At 39.4% G+C, this 10107-nt stretch overlaps 1 protein-coding gene across 4 annotated transcripts; it reads left to right on the plus strand.

The window, feature by feature from the left end:
• The first annotated feature begins 801 nt into the window (after positions 1-801).
• Positions 802-9855, plus strand: LOC111588119 (zinc finger protein ZFP2-like). Of its 4 annotated transcripts, none has more exons than XM_023298278.3 (6): positions 802-1019; positions 2616-2749; positions 4732-5684; positions 5776-5959; positions 6069-6200; positions 8345-9855. In XM_023298278.3, the coding sequence occupies exons 2-6, from the start codon at positions 2632-2634 to the stop codon at positions 9043-9045; spliced, it is 2088 nt and encodes a 695-aa protein (XP_023154046.1). In that variant the 5' UTR covers positions 802-1019; positions 2616-2631; the 3' UTR covers positions 9046-9855. The 4 variants fall into 4 exon arrangements, with proteins under 4 accessions (XP_023154046.1, XP_023154047.1, XP_035798817.1 ...); XM_023298279.3 differs by lacking the exon at positions 802-1019 and adding an exon at positions 1047-1425; XM_035942924.2 differs by lacking the exon at positions 802-1019 and adding an exon at positions 1047-1425 and having other exon boundaries at positions 6072-6200.
• Positions 9856-10107: the final 252 nt, after the last annotated feature.

Below are 10107 nucleotides of genomic sequence, written 5' to 3' on the forward strand. Positions count from 1 at the left end.
AAGCGGTGTATAGAAAATGGATGGATGAATGTTATTCAATGTTGACAAGCAATAAAAGGAGAAAACTTCCAAGATGACTAAATGCTTTTGTTAGGCACCATATACACCTTTTTCTTTGTTTCCATAGGAGTCATATTAGACTTAGATGACTTTATTAATCAGTGCCTGTGTGAATTAAGTAAATACAGATTATCTATTAGTTTGAACTAAAAAAAAAAAAAGATGCTTTTGGTAATATGTGAAGTCTGGGACTTTTGAATGAGGATTCCCTTTAAAATAAAAATAAAAAATCATTTATGTATGTGTTTTCAGACATTTAAATTGCAGTTAAAAGTCGACAAAATTCGATAATCAAGTTATTATACATAAATACCAAGTTTGTTTTGATTAAAATAACATTGATTCTTGTATGATTTTTACCTGCCCCTTTTCAGGACTTTACAATTTGTGTTACACGAAAAAAGTTGTACTGTTATAACTTACTCACTCTTTAAATGTGTTCAGTTAAACTTACTTCTTGCGTATGTATTATATTCGTATTCTAAATATGAGTTTTTAAAAGAATGTAGACATTGTTCTAGCTTATGGTTTGCCCTGTAGAAAAGCTGAATTAAATTATTCCTATATCTCTGTTATTATTTTTTAGATTGAATATTTTCTGAGTAGCTTAAATATATATATATGATGATGCTTTTACGTGACAATGCATGCGTGTTGACCAAAAGAAAAGAAAACAGCACTGCAGTAAGTTGTGTTATTGGAGCTTTTATTGTGATTTAAAAGGCAGCCGGAGGTTGGGCGCTGCTGTGAGCTAGCAGCTAAAGCTAAAAGGTGTCATCAGACCCAAACGCGCTTTTAACTAAAGTCATTAGTTAGCTGACAGTCGTTTGACACGTTTACTGAACATACTGAGCATGAACCTGAGGGACATACAGTAGAAACATTGCCAAATCCTTTCAATAAACTTCTGTCGAGCGACTACTTTTTTTTTTTTTACCTGAGGGAGAATCTATGCTGAGGTTGGTCAAAAAATCTCTATTGTCTGTTATGAAGCGTTAGCTAGCTCAGTTAGCGAGTGTTCCTCAGAGCTCAGCTTAGCTTCGCAGCAAAATTGTCTTTTAAACGCTGCTATCAGTGGCGAATCTATCCGCACTGTTGTTTGTTGTCGCTGAATATCGCCTCTTGCTTAGGGGGGAGTAGTCGTTAGCTAATTGCTAATATCAGCAGAGCTAGTGAACGCCATGTCAGGGGCTAGCAGGCTAATAACGGTCTTAAAGGTAGAGGTGGTCGCTGACCGGAGCGCTGGTCACCGCCGCCGCCTCTCCGCTGAGCCGTCTCACTCAGAGGTCAAATGCTGTCTGTACCGCAGGGTGAGTTTGCTCCTGAAGTGGTGGGATGCTATGATGATGCCATACACGCCAACAGGTTAGTCGGTTAGGTCGCTGCTGAAGTTAAATCACAATTTAAATGTGAGGCTTGAATGGATGGAGCGGAGTGAGTCCCTCCAGGCTAATGCTACGGAGCTAACCGGGCCAGGGTTCCCGGAGTGCTTTCACCTTCAGACCGCCTAAAAGCGCAGTAAATGACCAGGACTCTTGCTGCAGTGTAACATAGGTCCTTAAGTTCATTACGACACAGTTTTAAGTAACACTGAAGTTGAGCTTTTAAGGCCCGGCGAGGTTCACCTCCCCTCACAACAAAGCATCCGCCCTGCTGAAGTGTCCTTGAGCAGGACCGTGGATGTCTTCAGGGGGGAGGCACTGGGATGTGACTGAACCAGAGTGGAATAAAAGGACAACAGCCACTGAGTGAATCCCTGAAGATTATTTTTGATGATTACCTGTTTGAAATACCACGAGAGACAGCACACCTGGGTTAAAACATACTAATCAAATATGCTGGATGGCTCATTAGGGATTGCACATTTATCTGTCATCACCTAATACCAGTATGTCACACTGGTTTGAAATAATTCTGATAAACCTTTAATGCTAAAAACAACAACAACTCAAAATATTTGTGGGATGCTGGTAACGTGGAGTCATGTTAATCTGAATACACAGCACTGTGCCTGTGTACGGCAGACCATCTGTAATGGGGCTATGATTGACTTATACATCATTATTTAGCATAACTCCATGCTAGTTTTGAAATTTATACATAATGATTGGCGACATTATGTTGAAAGCTTCTTACTTTGCCATTTTGTAATACAAGTTTTACTTAAGGATCTATGAATCTAAATGTAGAACATTAAGAGAGAAATTAGCAGGGAAAGCCTGACTGATTCAGCTGGTGTGATTAAACTCACTTTCTACATGCTGGACTGATGTTTTTTAAAGCACAGCATTAGTTCAAATATATAGTACTGAACATATAAAAGCCTGTGACTGAATGAACAGTTAAATGCATGCGGTTTCCCTGTTGTAGTATGATCCAAACACACAGTTGTTTTTTAGTGTACCTTATAAATGCAGAGCTGGAAGACTTGCTTGCTTATAGTTGGAAAAAGTCAGGCTTTCGTCCATGCTTGGCTATGCAGTGCATATTCAAGTAATTTGCTATAAATTATTTGAATGTCTGTTGACTGACATTCAATTTTTCACCTCTACAAGATTGTGTATTTGAGAGATGGGCTCTGAAAACCCAGAGGACTTTGGGCCAGCTGTGATCCTCGCTGAAGAAGATCAGCAACAAATAGGAGGCCTGATCAACTCTGATGGTGAAGAAGTGGATTTCTCAGATCTCAGTGAGTAAATAATATCTAAAATGTAACCACAAATATTGCCAGGAGTGACAGGTTAATGACAGCTCTGTACACTGAAATGCAATGAAATATGACAGTCGTGCAAAAATCCTAGCTTTGAGAAAGTTGATATTTTGAGCTATTGACATTATGATTTTTTTCAGTTGTGTTCTGTATATGCAAATGACATCTACCTTACTGTATAATGCTGCATGATGCATCTCAACAAAGAGCACTGTTTCTATTTTTCTTTATAACATCTAAATGTGGTTGCTTGTAAATACTTTCAGTGATTTAGACTTAAACCTGCATCAGTTATGATTTTTAAATAGCTAACATTAGAACTGGGAAAAATTAGCCTGTTGACAATATTTAAATCAAACCTGTATCACTGAATTCACAAAAAAGAACAGTATGCCAGTTTCCTTTCAGAGGCCTGGTTCAGAGATCTAATGTTAGATATGGATGAAAGACTGGCTGGAAATGTTGCTTGCACTGAAACAGTTAAGTTTGGTAGGAAATACCTACTTTAAATAGTAAGTGAAGGTAGCCTGGAGGAATGTGTCCTGTAAGTATAGAAGTTTAAATAGAAATGACATTTTTTCTTGCTGTGATACTTCTTTCATGAAAATCCATGAATTCCCCGCTTAGCTTGTCAAGTTTTTATTAGACTAAAATATGAATTCAGAGAGGAATAATTCCTAGATGCTCTTTGTCTGACAGTGAGCATCTTTGATTAGTTATTCCACTTTTTGTCACCCTAAATTCAGGTTATGACGGATCAATGCAAACAGCAACATGTTGTCCTTTCAGATTAAAATTTTGTGTAATTCAGATTTGGAATACCTGAGATAATTGTGACTAAAAATTATACTCTTGATTCTTATTAAATAAAATGGTTTGTGATAGAAAAACCATATTGTCCAGAGAGCATATTAACTCAATAACCCACTAAAGAAGAGAACTTATATTGCTTGAGTGTGCCTGTAGCTGGAGGACTGGATGCCATCTGCCATAAACAAAGATCAATCCTGTTGACCAAACTTGAATTTTACTCTGTGTTGTGATGATTAACTTGCAGCGATCAGCATTAGGTGGTGCTTTAGCTCTGATGTTATCCCAGGAAAAACATTCTGCTTTCTCACCACATTGCTAATTGTACATTTGTTTCCCCTGCTGACACCTCCCTTGGCTTCTCCAGGACATTGCATACTACATTAAAACTTCCGTTTGGACATGACCAAAGCTACGTGTTTACAAGGCAGAGAGATTAGCATTCTCTAGTGAAAATTTACCTTGGGAATCTCTACTCCCTAACAATGATTATGATGACCAAGTTACGTGTTTACATGACAATAAGAAATCAGCTTACTAGAGACTACAGACAGGAGCTGAACAATTTGGAGAAAATGTCTATTTGCAATTTTTCTGACAAGTATAGCAATTTAATTTGCAGTGTCATTTTTGACACAGTCGGGCTGTGTTCAGTATGCACTGTGTGATAGATGAGCTAGATTAAACTTGTGATGGAGCCTTACTATATGAAATATTATCAAGAGGATAACTGTCACACAATGAGATGGCATGGATTTGTACAAACAGTGACATGGCAGTTTAAACCTTCAGCCAGACGAGCTGCATAATGTAGTGTCAGTGTAGTGCCCATTTTGAATGAAAAGAAAACAAATTCAGAAATAAACTATGAAAAAACACCTTATTTAAGACATGCCTATTGATACAGATTGTTTTGTACAGAGTGTGTAATTTTAAATTTCTGGAATGATCACTTCAGTGTTTAATGTTTCTCCCAGTTAAGGTCATTTCATGCGTTTTTTCGATTGCTTGTTCAGCCCGAGCACAGACTGTAACCTGATTAGTAAAGGGAATGTAAACACACTGACTGACTGTCTTTTTTGTTTTAAATATTACTGTAACCGTTGGGTTTTACAAATTAAGTTGATGTGCTTTTCTCTTTGTTTCCACAGGAGTGAGTGCTATCCCTGGCATTATACCCGCAGAGGCTCCCTCAAAAGCATTTGATCAAAGTGAGAATGAAAAGCCGCCATCTCTTCACAGCTGCTCAGTATGTGGGAAAGACTTTCCTTATGCCTCTAAACTTCAGCGCCACCTGCGTACTCACTCGGGAGAGAGGCCTTTCCCCTGCTCCATGTGTGAGAAGAGATTTCCAGAAAAGGGGCTTCTCATGATCCATGAGAGGGTCCACACTGGAGAAAAGCCCTTCCCATGCACTTTCTGTGAGAAAAGATTTGCCAGTCAGGGGGAGCTCCGGCTACACCGGCGGACTCACACAGGAGAGAGGCCGTACCACTGCTCCATCTGTCTGAAGAGCTTTTCTCGTCACTGGCACCTGAAAACGCACTTGGAGGCGATGCATTCTGAGGTTGTTGCAGGCTTTACGAGAAAGAAATTTCCTTGTTCCGATTGTGACAAGAGCTGTAACTCTGCAGCCGAGCTGAGAGATCATCAGAGGACTCACACTGGAGAGAGGCCTTTCCAGTGCTCATTCTGTGAAAAACGTTTTGCCTTATCGGGTACACTGGTGAGACACGAGCGTCTCCATACTGGCATTACACCTTACCACTGCTCTGACTGTGGGAAGACATTTGCACAGCAGTGGACTCTGACTACACACATGCGGACTCACACTGGAGAAAAACCGTACAGCTGCACACAGTGTGACAAGTCATTCGTCGCTCCCGGAGAGCTTCGGAGGCATACTAGAATTCACACTGGAGAAAAGCCGTACACATGCACGGACTGTGGGAGGCACTTCTCGCTGGCAGGAACTCTCAGAAACCACAAGCGGTCATGTACTCAGAGCAAGAATGAACCAGTTCCAGGTGTTGTCACAGGCCTAGTTCAAGCTGCAGTTGGTGAACCATCCCAGCGAGATCTGGCCAGCAGCATCAACTCTGAGGTAGTGACAACGCACAGCAGAGTCAAAGTAGAATCTGCTTTTTTTTTTTGCATTGTTGCCTTGATTTGTTTTTATGAAACTGTGTTTATAGGTGTCTGACAACCAGAGTTTGGCTAGTGCAGCTGAGCCCCATCCCTCAGACGACTTTAACTGTGACAAAGCAGCTCGGTGTGAAAATAACCACAGAGAACCAGTATCCCAGCCAGAGGACACTGCTTCCAGTCCACATATGAATGTAATTGTGAAAGAGGAGGAAGAGGAGGAGCCTTTGTGTGGTACATAAGCATGAAATTCACGTTTTCCCACTTGCATGTTAAAAAGAGCATGAATACCTTGGATGGTGATTTTGACATTTATGTGTTGCTGTTGTTGTGTTGTCCCCAGCAGAAGAAACTCCAGACCTGGTGTCTGGTGGCGAGGATTGTAGTACGCCAGGCGAAACTGAAGTGCGGCATCAGGAAACTAACACAGAAATTAGGATTACTGTAAAGGAGGAAGAAGAGGAACCTGTCAACAGTAAGAAAAATATATGATGATTAATGTTAATGTTGATTATATCATTCAGCATACTGTTGAACCTGCTGCTGCTATGATCTCTACCTGAGATCTGGTTTCATTATGTAACTGAACAAGGTTTTAAAGTTTCCTGAACTGGGTAAACTACTACACGTTTTTCCTCCTAATTCAGGATCACTCTGCACCTCTCCTTAGAACAATAAAAAATATAGTTCTTTTTTTCAATCTTTTGTTGTTGCATTTTTTTCTGGTTTGCTGAGACTACTAGTACATTTACATCAAGCTAGATGGGTGTTTTCTAGGGTGTTTTGTTAAACATTTCCCTCCACGCTGAAACCACTGAGCAAGAAACTGGCTGCATCTCCTTATGTTTGCTAGGTTAGCGGTTGGGGCGGATACTGAGCCATGGTGCGAAATTTTTAAATACCAGAGGATTGATAAACTCTGACTTCAGATCGTAAGAAGAATTTTGCTGAATGTGTCTGATGTGTATGTGTCTATGATGCACTAAACCCTGAACAGGGTTTTGTCTGTCAGAGAACATCAGGTGTCAGATGGGCGGATCAGCTCCGTCACTCACCTGCTGCTCTGTACAGCAAACACAGGTGACACTGGAGAATAAATAAATGATTTAAACTAATAATTAAACTTCAGTACAGTTGATGCAGAAAAATGTTTGTTGGTATAAAAGTGGTAGAGAGCAGAAACACGATCAGTTTTTCGAAGCCTTCAGTAAAAATTCATCACATACAGACTGAGAAATGCTCAGTTTGACTGCTGAGCTCATAGTTCATTCGCTAACCAGGTATGTTATGTTTGCTCGCAGCTCGCACAGAGTTAATGAAACGATGCGGACATATGCAATGAGTAAGCTGTCCATTTATTTGTTAAACTGTGGCTGAGCTCATAAATTCAGTCTGAAATTCAGAGTGTCATCTGAACTGTTGTTCAGAATTTTAGTTTCACTTTGAGAACACAGAGCAGCAGGATTTAGTGATTTGGAGACTCCAGACAAACACTGACTGACTTTATTTTCACTGTTTCTCTGACTGAATGTTGGTGTCAGCGGTAGAAGAAGTACTTCAACTCTTTGCTTCTTACAATCACAGTGAAAATACTGTCAAAGTCCTGCGTTAATTTCATTATTTTATACTCAAAGTGAAGAGTGAAACAGATTTTATCAGCACAATGTTCAGATATTTACCTACCATCTGTTCAAGGTGGAGATTTTAATTCTGATGTTTTACTGGACAGTTAAATGAAACACATAACATATAATATTTTATTTTGTGAATAAAACCTGTGACACTGTTCACAAGACTCTGATCATTGCCATCAACAGATTATTAGTGTCTATTAATTTTAATTTAAATATGAGAAAATAAAGCAATCTTTCTTGTTTTTCATTTTTTTCTCTTTAAAAACAGAACAATCAAAAAGTAACAAAAAGAATACAGTTGAAGTACTAGATCGATCAGCAGTATCAGTAAAAGTGGTAGTACCATTATAATGTTAACGATACCAATCTCTAGTTAGCGTCTTCCTAACTTTTTGATGTTTGAAGTTTACCAAACTCCATTTCTGATACATCTTTTGGACGAACCACCCACCCCACCCAGTGTTTCTTTTTCCCATTAGTATTATAACTTTCTCAAACAGCAAGGAACTGAACATTGTGCTTGTTTGGGTTCTCTTACTTTACATCTGTTACTTAACTGTTTGTGCAGTATTCTTCCTGTATATAAATAGTATCTTCTATAAATATAATATCATGTCCAGTAAAAGTTGGTACGCTGTGTAAAATATAAATGAAAACAGAAAACATTTCTTGCAAATAGTTTAAAATATATATTGAATTGAAAGTACAACAAAGACAGCATATCAAATCGTGATGAGATTTTTTTTTTTAAGTATAAGCTTATTTTGAATTCGATGCCATCAACACCTTTTCCATAAATTGTACAGCTTTGGTAAAGTCTTCAGTTCTTGACAGAACCTAAGCAGCACAATATTCATTTAAATGGTTGATCTTTCAATCACTTGTTTTTACATACCTGTCTTTATCACAGTATCAAAGGTCTATTATTGTTTTTGCTGTCAGTGTTACTAAATGGCATTTTTCAACTCTTACCATATTTTTGCAGTGTCTGGAGAAGATCCTGATCACGTTGCAGACAATGAAAAAGACAGTCCTCCAGCATCACCAGAGCAGGACCAGTGTAACAACAACAACGTGACAAAGAGCTCTTACTGCTGTGGGCTGTGTGGAAGAGACTGTCACAAGATGTCTGCTCTTCAGATCCACATGCGAATTCACTCGGGAGAGAAACCGTACCAGTGCACTCTGTGTGGGAAACAATTCACTCAGAAAGGTCAACTCAAAGGTCACTATAAAGTTCACACAGGAGAGAAACCGTTCTCCTGCCCGGACTGCGGCAAGAGCTTTGCTCACTCAGGGGCCATGAACAGACATCGGCTCACCCACACAGGAGAGAGGCCCTACCACTGCTCCGTTTGTGATAGGAGCTTCAACCAGTCTGGCCGCTTGAGAGAACATGAAAAAATTCACTTTGGGGAGAAGTTTGACTGTCCCGAGTGTGAAAAGAGTTTCACACGAGCCTCAAGTCTCAAGAACCATTTCAGACTTCATACAGGAGAGAGGCCGTACTGCTGCGACATCTGCGGGAGAGGCTTCAGCCGCTCTCAAAGCCTGAGGCTCCATAAACGAAAGCATGAGCAGATTCAGACTGAAGAGGAGTCTGTAGTCAGCGTGAAGAACGAGGATTTCTCGCAGAGTGACGATAACTCTCCAATTAATATGTGTATAACAGACAAAAATGACTGATGTATTTATATAATCATATATGTACCAGTAGTATTGTTACAAGAATTTAGGCGGTAAAAAATGAGCAGAATGAGGAGAAAGTAAGGGACTACCTCTGTGAATAGACCACCGTTAAACTTATATGATGATTCACTCAAAAAGTTGTAATGCTAAAATATTAAACTACCAGAACAGTGCAAACAAATGTCATAAACAGAAACTTGCCAGGTGATGTTCAGCAACTAACAGTTTCTTGTAGTTTCAGACAAACAACCAAACAATTGTTAAATACAAACACAACTTTTGTGAAGTCTTGGAAACTGTTTTGGACATATTTACTCTGATTTACCACTCTTTGTTAGATGTATTGGAATATTACACTCACATTTAGAGTACTACAAGTGGCTCATCCAAGGTCTGTGATTTCACTTTTATCATGCAGTAATTGTCATCAAATTAATGGTGTATGTGGAAATTGAATAATGTTTTTTTATCGGATGTTACAGTAGCCATTGAGCAGGTTAAGAATCAGGTGACACTGGAATTCATTCTTTGGGAAATTTAGCCAGTAACAAATATGAAAGCGTGATATACAAACCACTGCACATCATTGGTGAAAAAGTTACTTAAGAAGCGAGTCGTGAATCAGGTTCACCTGATTTTGACAAGTCTGAAAGGCCAAGTAACTGTTGTGAATAAAAGAGTCACTCTTCGAGGCTGTGACATAAAAAGTTAGAACTATGAAGCCATGCGAATGGTAACTATTCCAGTGCTGCCTCTGTCTAATTGTATGGGACATGTTATCCTGAATAATAAACATGCTAAAGACTGTTTTGCTTGAGGTTTTAGGAGCTTAGTTAGAAATCTGTCTACGATTAACTGGACAAACTTGACAAACATACACCGATCAGGCATATCATTATGACCACCTGTCTAATATTGTGTTGGTCTCCTTTATGCTGCTAAACCTCCTCTGACCCAGTGGGGCATGAACACAGGACCTCTGGGGATGTCCTGTGGCACCGGGATTATCCTGGTGCATCCCACAGATGCTCAGTAAGATTCAGATCTGGGGAGTGTGTA

Source organism: Amphiprion ocellaris, chromosome 4 (genome assembly GCF_022539595.1).
Source record: "Amphiprion ocellaris isolate individual 3 ecotype Okinawa chromosome 4, ASM2253959v1, whole genome shotgun sequence".
NCBI classification, from domain to species: domain Eukaryota; kingdom Metazoa; phylum Chordata; class Actinopteri; family Pomacentridae; genus Amphiprion; species Amphiprion ocellaris.